At 33.4% G+C, this 18,082-nt stretch overlaps 3 protein-coding genes across 12 annotated transcripts; all 3 read right to left on the bottom strand.

Annotated features, from left to right (window-relative positions):
- Positions 1-259: 259 nt before the first annotated feature.
- On the bottom strand, positions 260-5,338 carry LOC111301401 (uncharacterized). 6 transcript variants are annotated; one of them, XR_016328334.1, is made up of 9 exons: positions 5,075-5,336; positions 4,547-4,977; positions 4,306-4,457; positions 3,547-3,636; positions 2,831-3,087; positions 2,080-2,300; positions 1,658-1,948; positions 975-1,176; positions 260-585 (listed from the first exon to the last, which is right to left on the bottom strand). XR_016328334.1 is itself a non-coding variant. In XM_089744838.1 (8 exons), the coding sequence occupies exons 2-8, from the start codon at positions 4,841-4,843 to the stop codon at positions 499-501; spliced, it is 1,395 nt and encodes a 464-aa protein (XP_089600964.1). In that variant the 5' UTR covers positions 4,844-4,977; positions 5,075-5,338; the 3' UTR covers positions 261-498. The 6 variants fall into 6 exon arrangements, 5 of the variants coding, with proteins under 5 accessions (XP_089600964.1, XP_089600965.1, XP_089600963.1 ...); XM_089744838.1 differs by lacking the exon at positions 975-1,176 and having other exon boundaries at positions 261-585; positions 5,075-5,338; XM_089744839.1 differs by lacking the exon at positions 260-585 and having other exon boundaries at positions 694-1,176.
- Positions 5,339-6,276: 938 nt separating this feature from the next.
- On the bottom strand, positions 6,277-9,860 carry LOC111301400 (ubiquitin-conjugating enzyme E2 7). Of its 2 annotated transcripts, none has more exons than XM_022897019.2 (6): positions 9,646-9,860; positions 9,431-9,533; positions 8,417-8,514; positions 8,240-8,340; positions 7,060-7,137; positions 6,277-6,699 (listed from the first exon to the last, which is right to left on the bottom strand). In XM_022897019.2, exons 1-6 carry the CDS (start codon positions 9,686-9,688, stop codon positions 6,622-6,624), a joined length of 501 nt encoding a protein of 166 aa, XP_022752754.1. In that variant the 5' UTR covers positions 9,689-9,860; the 3' UTR covers positions 6,277-6,621. The 2 variants fall into 2 exon arrangements, with proteins under 2 accessions (XP_022752754.1, XP_089600968.1); XM_089744842.1 differs by having other exon boundaries at positions 6,277-6,769; positions 9,646-9,835.
- A 724-nt stretch (positions 9,861-10,584) lies between these two features.
- Positions 10,585-16,489, bottom strand: LOC111301399 (inner membrane protein PPF-1, chloroplastic-like). 4 transcript variants are annotated; one of them, XR_016328335.1, is made up of 13 exons: positions 16,091-16,489; positions 15,883-15,993; positions 15,714-15,788; positions 15,560-15,620; positions 15,134-15,207; positions 14,924-15,028; positions 14,339-14,446; positions 14,143-14,246; positions 13,287-13,436; positions 13,075-13,201; positions 11,904-12,042; positions 11,493-11,663; positions 10,585-10,850 (listed from the first exon to the last, which is right to left on the bottom strand). XR_016328335.1 is itself a non-coding variant. In XM_022897015.2 (12 exons), exons 1-11 carry the CDS (start codon positions 16,427-16,429, stop codon positions 11,935-11,937), a joined length of 1,362 nt encoding a protein of 453 aa, XP_022752750.2. In that variant the 5' UTR covers positions 16,430-16,489; the 3' UTR covers positions 10,585-11,663; positions 11,904-11,934. The 4 variants fall into 4 exon arrangements, 3 of the variants coding, with proteins under 3 accessions (XP_022752750.2, XP_022752752.2, XP_089600967.1); XM_022897015.2 differs by having other exon boundaries at positions 10,585-11,663; XM_022897017.2 differs by having other exon boundaries at positions 10,585-11,652.
- Between the last annotated feature and the right edge of the window lie 1,593 nt (positions 16,490-18,082).

Genomic DNA, 18,082 nt, shown 5'->3' with positions numbered 1-18,082 from the left:
TACAAAAATATATAAATAAACATATTCACAATAATAAATAAATCATAATCAAATAAATTTAAACAAACCAACTTTAAATATAAACAAATATAAACAAACATTAAAATAAGATTAAAGTAAAAAATACAAAAGTAATTTTACTACTATTATTATAAATCAATAATAAACGAATGAATTTTAAACAAAATTTAATAAATTTATTCACAAATATAAATGAATCAAACCTTTACTTATGTTCGATTAACAAACATAAAAATATTATTCAACATCATTTGATACGCCTAATAAACTAACATAAATGAACAAAAATAAAAGATATTTACAACCTATTCGTTAAAAACTCTATTATTTACACCTATGTTTCTAAAAGTATGCCTTGGAAAAGTCTGATCTTACCGAATAAAATGACTAAATACAGGCCATAGCAGCATGAGAAATTTGAGCAGAATGGTTGGCACACTACTCAACCATCAAACAAATATATAGTACCAAGACATTTCAAAAAGGCCAGAGAGTTTTGGAGGTCTTTTTCATAGTAACCTTCTCAGCAGTCATTAAACCATAGCAAAGAAAAGTTCCAAAGTGCTGCAAAATCCCATAGAAGATCAACAAACTATGATGTTATATTCAGTCTAAACTGTGTTGAATCTAGTTGGTAAAATTTCTAATAGTTCCTTTGATCCTGTTGTGATATAATGCTGCCAACAACATGATATATATGCTTAATTCTATAATGCAAATCTGTTTAAACAAGATTCAAATGCAAACAGCTTCCAATAACAGATAGAAATTAGGCTCTGAAATCTGAATTACAAGAAAAAAAAATTGCCTTCAACAATTAATTTGTATCATACCATGGCATCTACAACATTCTTCACATTTTTAATTATCCGGTCATCGATGAATCTCTTAAAACAATCTATTATTCTCTTGCTGAGGCATTCATACAAAAATAAATGGAATTCTGAAGACACCTGCTAGTGGGGAAGACTCCTAGAGACGATGCATAGAACAAAATAGCCACAGGATGTGTAACCCACTGGCCATCACCATGAAAATCTGTTTGTATACAGTACTTTGTTGCATATATATGAGCAGCATCATTACAAAGAGACAAAGCCTTCATGTCTAATCCTATTGCTTCTGTACCAGCTTTAATGCTTTATAGTTTTTAACCTGCAGGCAAATTCTTTAGTACTATTTAATGTTTGTCAGCATTGTTACTTGGTTGCCGCTAAATTGTTCCCATGCTATTGTCAACATATTATAGCAAAAGATACCATAAAATTCAGTAACCATATTATGGTAGAGAGAATTGATATTGATAGAATACGATATTAACTTACGCAAAATTTTTTGATATGGACAACAATACAGAGTTGAATATAATTAGCTCAACTATCACTAGAATTTAGTTATGCTAATACAGCATCAAATTTCAGAAGATAAAATTTAAACACAATGGGGACAATGGACATGCTCAAACAATATTAAAATACACAGCCTTGAACAAGAAAGAGCTTGATGGACTGCAATAAAAGGCGCCACTTTCATCTTATTGAGAATGAAAGAGACGGTTTTCAGGATCATATAATCCTGCAATGAAAGCTATAAGAACCCACAACATGAGCAGGCCTATTACGGCAGTTCTCAATACCTGGTCACAGCTCCCACTCTGGTCAATATCATCCTGACAAATTACATTGGGTGAGGGTATATCCTCACTATTGGTAACACCATCATTTGCCCGTTTCTTGTTGATATGGTCTGTGCGTGGATGCTTCACATCATGAACACCAATAGTTAAACATTTTGTGCACCTGCAATCTCCACCAAGATATGATGGGAATGCCTGAAGATTCTCCAAGAGAACCTTGTGGTCCATTTCTCCTCGAATTTTTAACTTCTTCCTAGTAACTGGTTTCAAAACCTGAGAAAAGCCACAGCTCTGTGGTTATACACAACAGAGACAGAAAGAGAGAACTAAACCCTTATCATGTTTGAAGCTAAAAAAAGGGGAAAAAAAAGAAAACCAAAGAGATAACACATTCATATTTTAGTCAGAGAAGTACAATTAACCTGAATAAAAGTCTGAGCAATGACACGAACAACTGGAGGAAGCCGTATAACAAACAAACAGCCAAGACGGTTGGGGTAGTGGTCTTGCAAGAGGGAAGAACAGGATCTCATTATTTGCATCGGAATTCTGAAAGGAGATAATCCTTCACAGTCTACTAAAACTGTAACTTCAGGATTTTCTGGACCAACTAAATGCATAACTCCATGCTCTACTTGAGATACTGCAGCAGCAACCATTTGTCTTTATCATAACATCATACACAAAAGCAACTAAAAAGACAAATTAATAGAAAGAAAGACAATGATTTTATATGCTGGCATACTTTTCCCACTGAAAATAAATTGAATTCCATAGATAAAATACCGGTTCAGGAAAATAGATCCTTTTGGATAAAAAATGTCAATCGTTGAGTGTTGATATTATATGAAGAAGTCACTTGGCAAACCAAAACGTAAGAAAGCACTTTTGAGGGTTTGAAAAAGAACCCAGCTTGGTAGAAACTGGAAATGGTACAGGACAAAGATAATGCTGATCAGAAGACTTCATTGATGTCTATGTTGGATACTCTAGGTGGCTATTTTGGATGGAAAAGAATTCTTTAAAAGTAACTTTCCCCATCAACTCTCATTCCAATTCATATTAAACAAAGGAACTAAAGATTTGAAGGCAATACAGAGAAAGTCTCATCAAATTTCAAATAGTAGCAAAATGAAAAGCTAAGCAGTACTATCACAGGGACTAAAGACATACTGACTGCCCGAGCAAATAGAGGTCTGTCATGAGATGGCAAGCTGGAGCAAGCTAGCCCAAGCCGCACTATGAGGCAAGGTCGGTCCATGACATCATATCCATGCCAAAATACCATGTTTGCCCATGTCTCAAGCTCTTCTTGAGAAAGAATTCTATATGTCTCCCTCCATCTGATTGTCTTTTTAATTGATGATAGCAAAACTAAAAAGTCACCATTTGCAACTGTATAAAATCTACGGAGATCTTCATCATTGATTCTGCATAAACACTACTATGTCATGGTTTGCTGCAAGAGAAAAACCAAGCAATCAAAAATGAAAATGTATATGCCAAAAACACAAATAAATCCCCCCCAAAAAACAGAGTTGGATGCCACCCTTGAAAGTTTACAGTTGAAACTTCCAGAGAGAAAGGCTGACATTTGAGACAGATGAAAAAACGCTAAGGTTCATCATCAATTATTAGATTCTCCACAGAGTATACTTATTTTGTTTATTAAAGCTTCAACGAGTAGAAGCAGAAAGGCAAGCAACTTGAGATGAAGTTTATAACTCGATTCAAAATAGGCTGCTGTAAATTGAATGCATGAATGATAGTAGAATGATTGGCCGATTTTTTCGGTAAGATCATTTAAAAGGAAAAATGTGGTATGGTGCATTTCTTTTTGACAAAACAAATACCATATATGCATTCATGAATGGCAATCATCTAATCACCTCTCTGGTAAACTAATTCCTTGATATTCCAGCTCTTTGTGGAGTTGAACCAACCAGCTTTCGCACTCTAGATTTTGGGAAGCTTCATTACTATTCAGCAGTTTACACAGAAATGTTGAAGTGGTTAGTAAACATAGCTCATTATGGAAGACATCCTCAAGGTCCTAATAGAAAGAGTAATAGATATATTCATGTAAAGTTGTCACTTTCTAGTCAACTCGACTATCAAATTGCTTGAAACATGCAAACCTAGAATATTTAAGAGAGGCGCCAGGCCAAATCATATTCAAACTAATAAATAATCGATTCTATTTGGAACTATTAGAATATATGCAAATAAGAAAGACTGTCCCATGAGCAGAAAAATCCATCAGAATTGACATGGATAGATCCGGATTGAATCAGCACTTCAGAACCAATCAATGGCAGAATATATAGTTACTAATTCTTTACGGTTGGGGAATTTTCATGATTTATGTATAGGCCAGATAGAGTGATTCCTTATTTAAAGTTCACTTTTACTTTCAATCTAATCCAACTACTTCTCACCCTGCAGCATCAGTTTATTACAAAGTCAAACAAAGCTCTTGAGATCAGATTATGAATAGACATCTTTTATTAAGATTAGTCAAGCTCCATTTCCAATCTTTGATTGCAGACTTGCAGTGGAGCAAATTTCATTTCCATTGAAAATTGACACACCAAGACAACCATAAAATGCCAACTGCTTAACCTCATGCACTTAATTGCTTGATGTACCTTACATCCAAGGCAGACTGCACAGAGGGTTCCTCAGAATGTGATTCTGGATACTCTGGAGAAGCTCTACCATCCAAAGCTGCACCATTGAACTCTTCTTGATCAGAAAATGCTGTCGCGACTGAAAGCACCAATAGTGGCATCGACAACATCTGGAAAATTTAATAAACATAACAAAAAACGACCCTTTATCATAAACAATTCAGCCTAACAATTAACTAAAAATGCAATTTTCACGAACCTGCATTCCTTTAACCAAACCCTTAAAAGGAGCCCATTTCTGAATACAGTTAAGGGGCGGATAGCATATAACTTGCAGAGCCTGAATACCGCGCCATAAAAAGGGGCACTTAGCCTTTGAAACCCTTCTAACTGTTTCTAATGCAGCAACTTCGAGTAAAAAGATTGATGCATGACCTGCTACATCCTTAACATCTCTACGATTCCTAATGGGAGTTATGTGTCTGAAACTACTCTTAGCCAATTCTTTAGGGCTCGAAACTACTAAATTTCCTTTATAACTTTTTTTCTCTTCCATAAAAGTAAACAAAATTGAGAAACCTATGAAATTTTCACATTCTCAATTATTAAGGCAATAAATCGGATCGAAATTAAACGAGTAAGCTCATGCTCTTCAAATCTCACTGAATTTTATACTAACAAAAAATCAACCTGCAAACAGATAGAATTTGAAATCAGATATTTATCAAAAAAAAAAAAAAAGGCTTAGAAATTACATATAGTTAAAGAAAAAAAAAAGAAATCCTACCTGAAAATTTACATAAACTTTCGTTTTGTTTTTTTTTTTTTTGGTAGATTTGGAGCTTGGAAAATTTGGACAGGCACTTTCTCTGGTCTTTTTCCGACAAATTTGAACATGAAACTTTTCGGTCGTGTTTTTTTGTCGCTAGTATTTTTTTTTTAATTTATTGTTATGGTCGTCGATCGCGATTGAGGGAAGAAAGATGAGAATGGAGACGAAGGGGGGAGTGGAAGACGGGGCCCAGCACGTGATTAGTAGGCCAACGTACATATACAGTGCAGTGACACGTGTACGATAGTTATCAAAGGAAAGATTTGGTAGTCCTAAAAAGAGCGGTTCATTAGTTTAACAGCTAACTTTGACAACGTCAGTACTAAATAGTAGCGCTAAAAAAGATCCCATGCTTGTCACGTGCCCAAAATCTCTGACTATGTCCTTTTTGTCATTTTATTATGGAGTAATTTCTTTTTCTTTTCTTTTTTTTTATAAATTAAGAATGAGAATTTGCTTTAAAACATAGTTAGTTAGGAAATAATTTTTCATTAAAATATTTTAATTAAATTTTAAAAGATATGACATTTATTATAAAACTTTTTATATGGCATATTGCATAAACAAGTTTCTTTTATTGCGTCATTAAACTTGTTATATTCAAGTCATAATCTTTTCCTTTTTCAAGTAAAGTTGATAATGGTTGAAATTGAATTAAATTTGATTCAATTTTTTTAAAATAATGTATAATATTATAAATTTTTAAATTTAATTCTAATATTAAACTATCTTCCCTTAAAATTGATTTGAATTGAAATTTTTTATTTTTTATTTATTATTTTTATATAATTTTTAATATATTTAAATAAATTATATAAAATAATTATTTTTATTTTATAAAATTTAAAACATATATAAAACTAATAAAAATATATAATTCAATTTATTTTTTTTTAAATTTTTTACATTCCAATCTAAAACTTTTTCAAACCGATCACTACAATTTAAAATCGATTTTTGATCTACTCAAAATTTTTTACCCCTACTCTGAAGGGTAATGCCCTGCTCTACAGAAGAAAAATAATATTACATATTTATGAAATTTAGAAGCATATAATCTAAACCATCAATTCTAATCCTTTCTGTCTCTCTAGCAGAGAGATTTTGCGGGTAGAATAAATGAATAAAAGACTCTTAAGAGTGTTTTGATCCAAAAATAGATGGTAAAAACGCACTAACAAGATGGATTAAAGCATCTAGCAAAAGACAAATCGTCCATCCAAAGAAGAGACACCTGACAAATGCCCGACTCAAACAGGAACGCTTGAGAACAAACACTAACCAAAACGCTTTTGAATACAGGAAAAAAGAAAAACGTTTGAGAGTTAATATAATTAATTACTCCAACCACAAGAAAGGAAAATAAGTAAAAAAAGAGGTGAAGTGTAAGAACTTCGGCTGGCATTCTACAAGGACACTGTGGTGTATCAACCACATCTCCCCACACAATAAATTAAGGCATTCCTGGAGTGCACATGCAGAGATGAAGCGCCAGCAACAGATCATAACATTTCTTGTGACCGTCTGACGCAGCGGCTGACCTTTCTTTTGAATTCATCTCTCCTCTCTCTCCATTCCTTCTGCCAATATCAACAAAATGTGTTGATAGTAAGAAACATGAATAGAAAAGAATGGTTCTGATTCTTTGGTCTGTCGACGACAGTAAGATACCAATGTCAAACAACAGTTTTAAATTTAGTAAAAGGCTCGCATCTGAAATACTATGATAGAATATTACTGATCACCATATAGCTAACAAGAGTTCAATCCAAAAAGCTTTTTAAAGAAAGTTTTGTTACACTAGAGCCCTTAGTGGAAGGGTAGACACCATACTAGTGTATCAAACATTAAAAAGGTACATTACATACAACAGCAGAAATCAATAACGCAAAGTTGCAAAGAGAAAGGAATATATGAATCAAGAATAAAAAATGACTTACTGCAGCTTCAACATTTGCAGGAGATTCGTCGTTGGGGCTGGAAAGCATTGATATGATACTCAAAACAATACTTTCAACCTGCCACATGGCAAGAATTTACATTTGTTAATACCCATCATTGTCAGGAAAAAGGGGCATGGGGACAACAGTACTGAGGAGCAGAGCGACCGCACATTTCAAACTAATGAAAAAAATGCTTCAAATCTCCACATAATAAATGGATAGCAAAAAATCTTCCAAAACAAAATATTTTAACATCACATTAAAGAAAATCTTTTGGATCAATATTAAATTTAAATCAATAGGTAAGAAGAGATACTAAACTGTTACAACTTGAAACTTTGAATGTTCATCAACTAAACTAAGCCTTTATCCAAAACCAATTAAGTTCATCTACAAGAATTTTTCTCCATTTCAATCCAGTTTAAGGCCAGATTTAATCTATCTACACGACTTACATTTTACCTCCACGTTTTCTTTCCTTCCTTTTTTTTTTTCACCTTTCACATTGTTATTAATTCCTTCCACTTGTGTTATTATTTCTGCGGTCCATACATACACATGATCAATCCATTAAATAAAGCCATCCTCATTTCAATTCATCCTTAACTGTTAATACCTACAGTATTTTAAAGAATAATCCATTCCTTTAAGTTGTTTTTCTTGAATTATTCACATTTATCCAACACCAAATCAACTTATTGGCCAAAAAAAAAAAACACCAATCAGCTTTACCTGTCTAGCTTCCAATCACCTAATAAACCAATGTAATCACAATTAATCTTCTACCATCTCATTTAGTTTACCCCTCAAGATTAAGAGGTAACTTATGGTCATCAAATATTCTAATCACATTGGTGAATTCCATCCAACTAACTGGTGAAAAAACCCCCTTCAATCTTCAATTCAGTATGAATAAATCATTCACTAGTAGCACACATATTCATATAAAATTTTGGTTTCTAATTACATGTATCTCTTATGATTTCCAGGGAATATCACAATATCATAGTTCTTCCCTATCTTCCTTTTTATCTCTAATAAAAGAAAATTATTTGCTTGCAATCAAGTGGTTAAATGTGAGAAAATTTGAAATCTAAGGCACTATGAATGTTATAAGCAATTGAACAGGCACAAAGAAAATGACAATTCAAAAATAATTGACACTACATAAACATACTGTATGGACTGGCATCCAACGCTCACTTGCAAGCTCATAGCCGTTTGGATCATCACCCGGAGGATGAAGAATTGATATGCAAACACGCCCATCAGGATAAACTGCAATACACAGAGATGAAATTAATTCTAGCATTACAAAAAGGCATGTAAGAATCTGAACAAACAAAGGTATAACCATTAGGATGCCAAATCTCTGACGTAAATTTCACTGTTGGAGGGCTGTTTGGATAATTAGGTGGAAAGCTCATGATGGCATTGAAAAATCCCCCTTCACTGAAATTAGAATATTAATGTAAAGAAAATTAACAAGATATATCCCACGAATGAGAGATTAAGAAACAATTATTCCCACAGCCACAACCACTAAAACAATTCCTATAGGACCCAATTCAATGTCAAGATTACAGATTACTCAAGAACAAGAACAGTAAAATGGAGAATAAGCAACAAGAAGTTAATACATATAACAAAAAAATCAGCTACAATGCAAAGAAACTTATCCTAGCAGCAAACAAGCACTATTGTTGACAAGCTGGTGCCACTTAAACAAATTCCAAAAGCACAAGAACAACAATTTGTGCTCGTCAGAACGAACAAACCTCCAAATAGAAGCTAAGAAGCTTCCATTTATCATGCTCGATTGAATCAATTCTAGAAAAACCCAGTCCAAATAATGAAACTTGATGACATATTATTTACAATGACAGAAGCAGTCAGCAACCCCTATCCATTATTGCCTATAAATGTTGAAAACAAACAATTTGTTTTCTTACGACTGTTTTGCAACCAATTTGATAAAACTAAGTGAATGGCGATTGGCAACACCATGACTAGGTAAAACTCAAAATCAAACATTCCAAACCTCACTATCACCTATAACTCAATCAAGCTAATCCAATTTAGAACCCAAAATTCCTTTTGAATTCAATAAAAGACCATAAAATCAACCCTGGCATCAATCATAATTCAGCTAAATCAATCTAATTTCAAAAGCCGAAGTCATAAAAGCCAAAGCTTTCTTTGCTTAAGAATCAAAGAGGGTCAAAAGAATAGGGACGGAGGGAGTATTAAGCATCAATCATAACCTCAGTTCCTGATTCAATGTCATCAAACAAATCCACATCAAAGACTTCATAAGAAACAATTAATTTCAATAAAAGAAACAAACTTTACCAAAAAAAAAACTTACTAAAGTGTATCAGGTGGTCCAATAATTGTAACACTCCATTCAAAGATATTGGTCTCATCAACCAATCCGGCTGAGAACCCATCAACCGGATTCTTACAAAGATCTGCAAAACCGATCAATTAAAACCCCGTTTAAAATCGAACCAAAACCCCCAAAAATTTTATATTCGAAAATCGGAATCATTGAAATTGAAATCAATCAATTAGAAGAAGTACCTTTGAGCTGTTTTTGAAGGAGGAGGCTGGCTTGAGATGCCATACAAACAATACAAAGATAGACGGAAAGGGAGACCCTCAGAGATAAAGAGAGCTTAAAAAAGCTCTGCGATTTGAAGAGAGGAAAAAAATTAAAATTAAAAAGCTGACACTTTTGTTTCAATTTATTAGATAGAAGGAATTTGCCGATTTGCGGACTCACAATTGTGCAAGGGAGAGCGAGAATTATGTACGGTCAGATTTATTTTCACTTGAGTTTTGAGCGAATCAGATGTCGCCACGTAAGAGCATGGTCGGAAGTCGGCTTAAAAGATGTGATTATTGTGTTTTCCTTCGGAACGTTGATTAAGCCGTTCCGATTTCGGCTTCGATTGTGGGCCCCGGTGGTTAATGTTCTTTTATCAGGAGAAAAAAATCAAATCCGAGCCTTTGAACAGAGTCATTTATCATTTAGTCAAATACATTATTATTTTTTTTCTAATTATTCTACGATATAAAAGAGGAAAGAAAATTTAGCTCTTTTTTTTAATCATATATTATTTCTTAAGTAATATTTTTAGAATAAAATTTTAAAATTAACGTGAGGAAATAAACTTTTGAGAACCAAGTAGAAATTGGGTTAAAAAACAATCTTATTGTAAAAATAAAAGTTTTGCATAACAACTCAATCTACAAGCATTTTATAAAAAAAAAAAAGGTAGGAGAAATTTGAAGACACTTCCTTTTTCCAACCGGGCTGTGTTCTTTTCAATAAGTGACATGAATCAACGATTACAGGCTGCTAAGCTTACCTGCTTTGCTAAGTCATCAAGAGTTTTCAGTGCGCAATAGAGGGAACAAAATTGCACAATAACAACATTCAGCAACTAAGGACAGGAGCTGCATATGCATTGGCGGGTCCTGATCGACAACCGTGCCGACAAGTAGGCTCAAAGCACTCAAGAAAAATCAATAGCATGAACTTGTAAATACATATCATGGATGCAATGATCAACTGAGAAATGATAACATTGAAGAAGTCAACCCTCGGTATATAATGGCATAGGATCGCCAAGCACCTTTTACAAACATTCCTACATCTATTTTCTAGTTTGGCTATGATTGCAGCAAATGTATCACATAAAAATGCACCTTCATGCTTGTAAGAGCCCTTCCAGGCCTCCACCCAGCTCCAAGACACCAAAGCATGCAGCACATGCCACCACCTGCATAAGATGAGAGGGCAAGTTCTAATCTATCTTCTACTAGCATGACTCCTGCTTGCAGTTTCTCAGCTGCAGGGCTCCCAAATCAATATTCAAGCTATTGAATCAGGCAATCTTCACTCTCTTCATTGCGAATAGATGCATTGCATACAACTATGTGAAGCAGGCTTTGCATATTCTTGTAGGTTCTAATGCATTTTTTTCCTATTACTTCCAACAGTTCACTCCGATTTCAGACCTAGGAATGCATTACCTACCTGGGTAAGCACTGAGTAGTCCCTTTCGGTTTTAAAAGTACTGTGTTTTTCTTAGCTAGTATAAATAATTTATTGACTTGCATCTATAAAATGATGAAAAGCAGGTTGAAATGAAGAAGATTCATAAATCCCCATCTGGACCCAATCCAGCAGGACATCACCGCCGATCATCCAGGCAATAAGTCAGTGGATACAACAGACAACATAGGAGATAGAATTAGGAAACATGATTTGTGTTGGAGGCCAGATGTGTTCATGCAGGCTTTTGTTCTTGTACACAAATGAATGTTATTTTTAAGATTCATGTCAGAAAGCAAGTATTGGTGTACTATTGTATGCTCGTATTTTCCACTAAAGTTTTAGATGAATTAGATCAGGCTTACACCTGGTAAAGGGCAGTTTGCTGTCAGATGGTAAGTTTGGTTTTCTTCAGTCAGAAGGCATCCTATCTCCATGTTACAATGTTCTGCAAAACAATGCTTATTGCAGCTAAGATAAAACCCCAAATGCTATGTTAGACCGTCCCATGTTTGTAGAAAGAAGCACTGCAAGATTCCTAGAATTTGATCAGAGAAGAATGTCACGTTAGTGGTTACATAGTTGAATCAAATTTTCTTAACCTGAGTAATGACTGAAATTTTAAATTATATGCACCTTTTGAAGCGTGGATGTGGATTTTTTAATCAGACAGTTTTCATGATTTTGCAATAAATCTTAAAATGAATGAGCCAGCACAAAAAATGAATGAGCCACTATATTAAAAGCAATGCAATTCGTTTAGATATACAGGACTCACTGTAAATACAACAATTCAGTATACAATCCTCTTATACAGCACGCTTCCGCTTAGATCTCTTGCTTCGTCTTGGCTGAGAAATATTAGGTACCGGTTTGCTTGCACTGGAAGCATATGCTTCTTCGAGAGCCTCATCACCCTGTTGGAAACTTCAAATTAGTAATTACATTTTTAAGTGAGATGGCATTAAATTTCAGATTTGCATTAATCCAATAGCTGTAGTTGGCACAATGTCAAATGGTGAAATATTAGAAATCAACATCACACGTACACATCAAAACACCAGCCTTATCTAAAAGCCTAAAAAATTTTGTTTCTTGACATAAAACAAAGCTCCCAATACCTGTATAGATTGTTACAATTGAAATATGCAATTCAATCTGGATTTATTCTCTTAAGTTTAGAAATAAGAGAATGATCAATGCTGACAGTCATCTGCAACCAAATTAATTTATGCACAAAAGACAAGAAAGGTGTTTGCAGTAAATGTCCCCCCCCCCCCCTCTGATACAAATTAATCCTCCCCATGTTAATAGCATACCCATGCTTGCATACATGATATGCACAAAAAAAAACAATTTGATTTTACTACATAGTTCAATCAATGTTGGATTTTGCAGCAGTGGAACCCACCTATTGACAGCACAAAGGCAAAACTTAGAGGTCCTGATCATGCTGCCATAAACATGCAGTGGCAGACTAACCTCAACTCGGCCTAAATATGGCTAGCTTTCAATGTCATTATTTGCTTCTTTATTGCTCTCTTAAATGACAAATTTAGAAGATGCATGCATGACAGCGAAAAGTAATACTATAGTCACTACTGACTTCAAACAATTCAACTTGCAAGGAAGAATAAAACCTTGCAATCCATGATCCCATAAGAAAAGTCTGTTTAACAGCTGTCAGTCTAAACATGCAATCAGTATATTCTTGAAAGTGATCATAAAGATATGGCAAGTTCAAGAAAGTTATAATATTCTTCCAGCATCAACTGTGCATTGGGCTCCATACCCATCACAATCATGTTTCTTTTTTTCAATAGAAAGAGATTTTATTTTCCCCTCTCATTATTATGAGAACCAAATATTTGAGAAATTTCAAACACGGGTTCAGAGGCTTGACCATGTAATAGTTAAGTAGCCTGTGGTAACTAAAATTAAAAATTTACCTTGCCCTTTTTCTCTTCATCTGATTCCACATCAGAATCTGATGCAGGATATAGAGGCTGAACCTCTTCTGTTGGCAGAGCCTTGCTTACCTTCTTCTTCTTCTCTTCTTCTTTTAACTGTCTGAACCTGTTAATTTCCATTTATATTTCAGCAAGCTAAATATGAAGCAAAAGCAGAAACATGTGCAACTTTTAAGAAGCCGGGAACTGACCTATCCCCGGACTGTGCTGGCTGAGCAGCCGATCGTTTTGCACGTCCTGCAGTAATAATTCCACTTGCAGTCTCATCAACAATAGGTTTTGCACCACCTAATTTGCGTAACCACACTTGTTGTGCGGTGCTAAGAATGTTGTTCGTAAACCTGAAAATGGCAAGGTAGATGTCAGAGACTGATAGAACAAGTTTTGGACATACAGACAAACTAATTTCCTTTTTAAGGTTTTTTTTTTAACAGCAAGTTTGGGCCTTCCAGCACTTAGCAGGGGGGAAAAAAAAGGTCATGGTTTTCTAGAAACCAAGTTAATCTAGAAGACAAGAAAAAGCAACATGTCTATACTACATTTAAGAGGAAAGATGTACAGGAATACAAATTCATGTATATTATGCTGCTCATTGTAAAAACAAATGACGATAAAAATTAGATGTGGAGACATAGGGGTTGGTGTGCAAAATTAAATCCAGACAGAACCAAATGCAATGAAGCAGAGAAAATTATTCTCATGTATGCAAATTCTGTTGCAAATTAAGTCCAGAGGAAATCAAGTGCAATCAAGCCAAGGAAATTATGCTAATATATGCAAATTCCAAGTATATACACCCAACCTGAAAAGAAATTATTAACAACAGCGAATACAAGAAAATTCAGGTTTTGGATGATACATACAACATCATCAAGAAAAATAATGATAGCACAAGATATGAAAGTGCTCCAGTCATGCTTCAGAATGATGACCATACAAAAACCCTTGCATGCAGTATAGATTTGTAACAAAGGTAGAAACTAAATTAGAACAAGAGTGCATATATTAAGTCTTTTGGTTTCAATAACACTGCTAAAAGAGACCAACCAGTAAATTGATAATCCTGAAGGAACAGATAACGAAAAGTAACCAATCATAAGTGGAAGAAACTTGAATACAAGAAGTGTGTTCTTTTGGGCTGGATCATCTGTCTGTCAAAAGAAAATTTGAAAGCTTCAAACCACTTAAAAAATTAATATATAAATAGGAATGAAATGGAAGTAATGAAGCCCCTTCTTATTACCTGGGGAGGTTTCATGAGCTCCATTGAAACATATTGAGAGACAACAAGAAGTACAGGTAAAACAAGGTATGCAGCAGTGTCAAGCCAACCCAATGGTGGATGGCCATCCTGCATTACACCTCATATGTTAGATAACCATGTTAGATATATGAACCTAAGACAGAAAATGGTCTCTGTGTCTGATCAGCAAAAACTACATCTGAAATCTCTGATTTGCTATTCTTAATTTAACCTCAGCTATGTAAAATGCGGACAAATCATATCTTTACACTGTTTAGTAGCTATTATAATTACTTTTTTCATCCATGGCAACCAAGGTGAAGATGCTACAAGCTATAAAGGTAAACCTAATCTATCAATCTTCAGAAACAGTGGTCTCCCCTCTCAAAGCTGCAAAGAAATATATCAATGCCAAAAAGGCTAGAATAAATAAAACAAGAATCAGTCTCTTTAACATCTCCATAGATTTTCAAAAAAGAAAACAGAGAATTGTCACAAATAAGCAAGGTAACCTAATATGTTGAAATCTACGAAAACAACAAAGAGAATAGTTAACCTCATAAGTTTGAGAAGTAAGTTTATTACCACAAATGGAATAAGCCAAGAAATTCCAGACCCACTTTGTCGAGCAGCAATTGTAGTTGGCCCACCCAAAGAAGGGATCCAAAAGAAACCTTCTGTAAACAGTCCCTTTGAGTAAAAGTTTGCAGCAATCAGCATTGAAAGTTTTTAATACGTAAAAGAGTTTAATCACATCACTCAGAATGCTATGCTACGCCAGCCACTTTTTATTACCTCATTTGCCACATTTGAAAGAGCTTGATACAGGCCTATCCAGACTGGAATAGTGGCTAAAGTAGGGAAGCAACCTGTAGATAAGAAGATATAAGTTATTGATGAGCATCATCCCGTGGAAGTAACAGCTAATAAGACCTCCAGAAACTGAAGAGAGGCAAAAGGCCTGAAAACAAAGGATGGTACAACAAACCTCTGTGTTATTAATACATTATTCATTGTTTTTGATAAAACAATACTAAGTCACTAACACCAAAATTCAAGTTCAAGTCAACTGCCACACCACCATCAACCCTCGTAAACTCTTTATCACCAGATTTAATAAGCTAAGATGCCAAAGAAGCAAAGAACCAACTTCCAAAAGAAGCTAAATTTGATTGAATATGAAAAATAAACAGAATCCCAAGTGATTAAACAAAAGGATACCTGCCAAAGGATTAACCCCGGCCTGCCTATACAAGCGAGATGTTTCTAGTTGTATTCTTTCCTAAATAACACCAAAAAATGAACAATTAAATTAAAACGAACCATTCAAATCAATAGTAACAAATAAATACTCAAATTCAAACTTCAACATTACCTGATTGCCCGCATATCTTTGTTGGATAGCTTGTATTTTTGGTTGAAGATTTTGCATAGCTAGTGTTGATTCCACCTAAACACGTAACAACCGTCGTCAACTAACAGTTAACCATTGTGTAAAGAAAAGTCAACAGCAAAGCTAAATTCAAGTTAAACCAAACACAAACCTGCTGCTTTGTCAAAGGAAATGTAGCAATCTTAACTATAATAGTAAGCAATATAATCGCAAATCCATAGGCGTAGGGCACACGTAACACTGATAATCCGTCTTTCAACACCTAAGAAACCAATATAAATCAACAAACAGTCAGTTGATTAGTTAGTTACTTCATGGATTTATCAATTATGCGTTCATATGTAGGAGAGAAGCTTTACCTTGAGAACGAATTCCATTGATTCGGAAATGAAGCCGAACCAGCCGCCATTTTTTTGCGCAAAAGCGTCGGTGGACCCGGCGGCTGTGGTGGCCGGATCGGCCACAACAGCAGCATCCGCGAGAGTGTATAGAAGGCTCTCGGCTTTGGTAAAAAGTGCTTGGAAATCGACGGACGAGTAGAGGGAGGGAATTGGAGGGATTTCGTTGAAGCTGAGACGGACTCTAGCGGAAGCCAGTCTACGGTGAGGGAAAGTGTAGAGGCCACCATGGCGAGAGATTGTTGATGATGGAAGCCGAGATCCAACGAACGGCTGTAACGAAATCAGAGTTCTCGCCATGGTTCTTTTCTCAGAGAGTCATGAGTAGGAGATGAGGTTTTGGCAGTGTATATCTTTTGAATTATCCTATCATTTATGGATCCCCTGAAATGAACTGAACCACCAAAAGATCCTGGGCGCATTTCGTACGGTGGATGTTTTCAGCCAGTAAGATTAGTCCACGTCAGATAACCCATAAAATTGGAATGGAAAAAAATGGAAATATACGGCTATGGCCATGGGTTTGATTGCCTTGTTTAAGAAATTGGACTGGTTTAACCGTTTATAAATGTCAAAGTCCAACGGACTAAAAATGAAAATTTAATTGATAATTAAAAATGTCAGGATTTAAATTTTAGTAATTAAAATTAAAATTTTAAAATTTTATCAATAAATCATAAAATTATTGATTTTTTAAAAAAACTAAAATAGTTTTTGAAAAAATGAAATTTTTACATTCACCAATAGAATTAGAGTATATTTAAAAAATAAAAAGCTTAATATAATAAAAAAATGATGAATTTTAATTCCATTTTTTTAATTTAAAAATTTATGCATATAAAATGATTTTAATATGGACCATGGAGAAGGAATATACTTCCTTTTCTTAAAAAAAAAAAAAAAAAAAAACCTATGAAGATAATTTGTTATAAGAAAAAAAAAAAAACTACTTGTTTAGAATAAAAACATGCGAGCAAAAAAATAAAAGCGAGTTATTAGTGAATTAAATGAATCTTCATCTCTTCTAAAAAAAGTTTAAAAAGTCCAGATGTTAGGGTACTTGATTCTTTTTGTGGTAACATAAATTTAATTTAATTTAATAACTTATAAAATTAAATTCGAACATTTAATTTAATGATAAATATATATATTTATATATATCATTAACTTAAAAAATTATATTCGAATTCAAAACTTCGTTCAACTAAAATAAAATTTTTATAGAATCATTTTCAAATGATATGTAAAAGAATTTACCATCAATTTAACAATTTTTAGTAATGAAATTTTATCCAAATTTACATAGTTGCCATAAATTATAATAAAAAACACAAAAAGTAAATTTTTTTTCAAAAAAAAAAATTAAATTTCAACGTTAATATTAATGTATTTTATTAAGATAAATAAAATTATCCGAAAAAGATAATGAAATTTAAATTTTCGTACTTATAATATTTTATTTTATCATTGAATTATAATTTTTTTTTTGTAAAAAATTGATTTTACGATTCTAATTATTTGAATTTTAGGGATACTTTTTTTTTTTTTTTGGTGTAAAAATAATGTTCTTAAAACACCAAATAAATGGTTGACCACTAGGTAAAAAAAAAAAACATGATTGACCACTAAAAAAAATGTTGGAGCCGAATTTCAGCCTATTTACTAAGCATAAATCTCGAGCTAAGTTGGACTCTAAAATGAATATTTAAAATTCGATTTTAATTAAATGAATTAATTCAAATGATTTAATTTGATTAATAAATCGATCACTAAATTAATTAATAAAATAAATTTTAAATTTTTTTAAATTTTTTATTAATTGAATTCAAAAATTGAATTAATCAAATTTTAGTTAAAATATAATAAAACTTAAATAAAAAATAAAAAATATATGATATAGATAATTTTATTCTTTAATTTATTAAAATTTTTAATATAATATTTTAGTATTTA

Source organism: Durio zibethinus, chromosome 15 (assembly GCF_047325235.1).
Source record: "Durio zibethinus cultivar Kanyao isolate XHJ-2024 chromosome 15, ASM4732523v1, whole genome shotgun sequence".
Classification (NCBI taxonomy): domain Eukaryota; kingdom Viridiplantae; phylum Streptophyta; class Magnoliopsida; order Malvales; family Malvaceae; genus Durio; species Durio zibethinus.
Note: the sequence above shows the minus strand (reverse complement) of the source record. Positions and strands in the feature narration are given on the sequence as shown.

Bases quoted from the DNA above. Each gene is read 5' to 3' on its own strand.
- LOC111301401 (XM_089744837.1), bottom strand. From the start codon at position 4,843: ATGGAAGAGAAAAAAAGTTATAAAGGAAATTTAGTAGTTTCGAGCCCT. The intron at 2,301-2,830 runs GTATGTCTTTAG...TTGCTGCTGCAG, and splicing joins TCTATTTGCTCGGGCAGTCA to TATCTCAAGTAGAGCATGGA. The intron at 1,949-2,079 runs GTTAATTGTACT...GTATAACCACAG, and splicing joins TTGCTCAGACTTTTATTCAG to AGCTGTGGCTTTTCTCAGGT.
- LOC111301399 (XM_022897015.2), bottom strand. From the start codon at position 16,429: ATGGCGAGAACTCTGATTTCGTTACAGCCGTTCGTTGGATCTCGGCTT. The intron at 15,994-16,090 runs GTAAAGCTTCTC...TTGGTTTCTTAG, and splicing joins CAATGGAATTCGTTCTCAAG to GTGTTGAAAGACGGATTATC. The intron at 15,621-15,713 runs GTAATGTTGAAG...GGTGTTATTTAG, and splicing joins AAAGATATGCGGGCAATCAG to GAAAGAATACAACTAGAAAC.
- LOC111301400 (XM_089744842.1), bottom strand. From the start codon at position 9,688: ATGGCATCTCAAGCCAGCCTCCTCCTTCAAAAACAGCTCAAAG. The intron at 8,341-8,416 runs GTTATACCTTTG...TGTGTATTGCAG, and splicing joins AGAGATTTGGCATCCTAATG to TTTATCCTGATGGGCGTGTT. The intron at 6,770-7,059 runs GTAAGTCATTTT...TGTCGTCGACAG, and splicing joins CTGCAAATGTTGAAGCTGCA to ACCAAAGAATCAGAACCATT.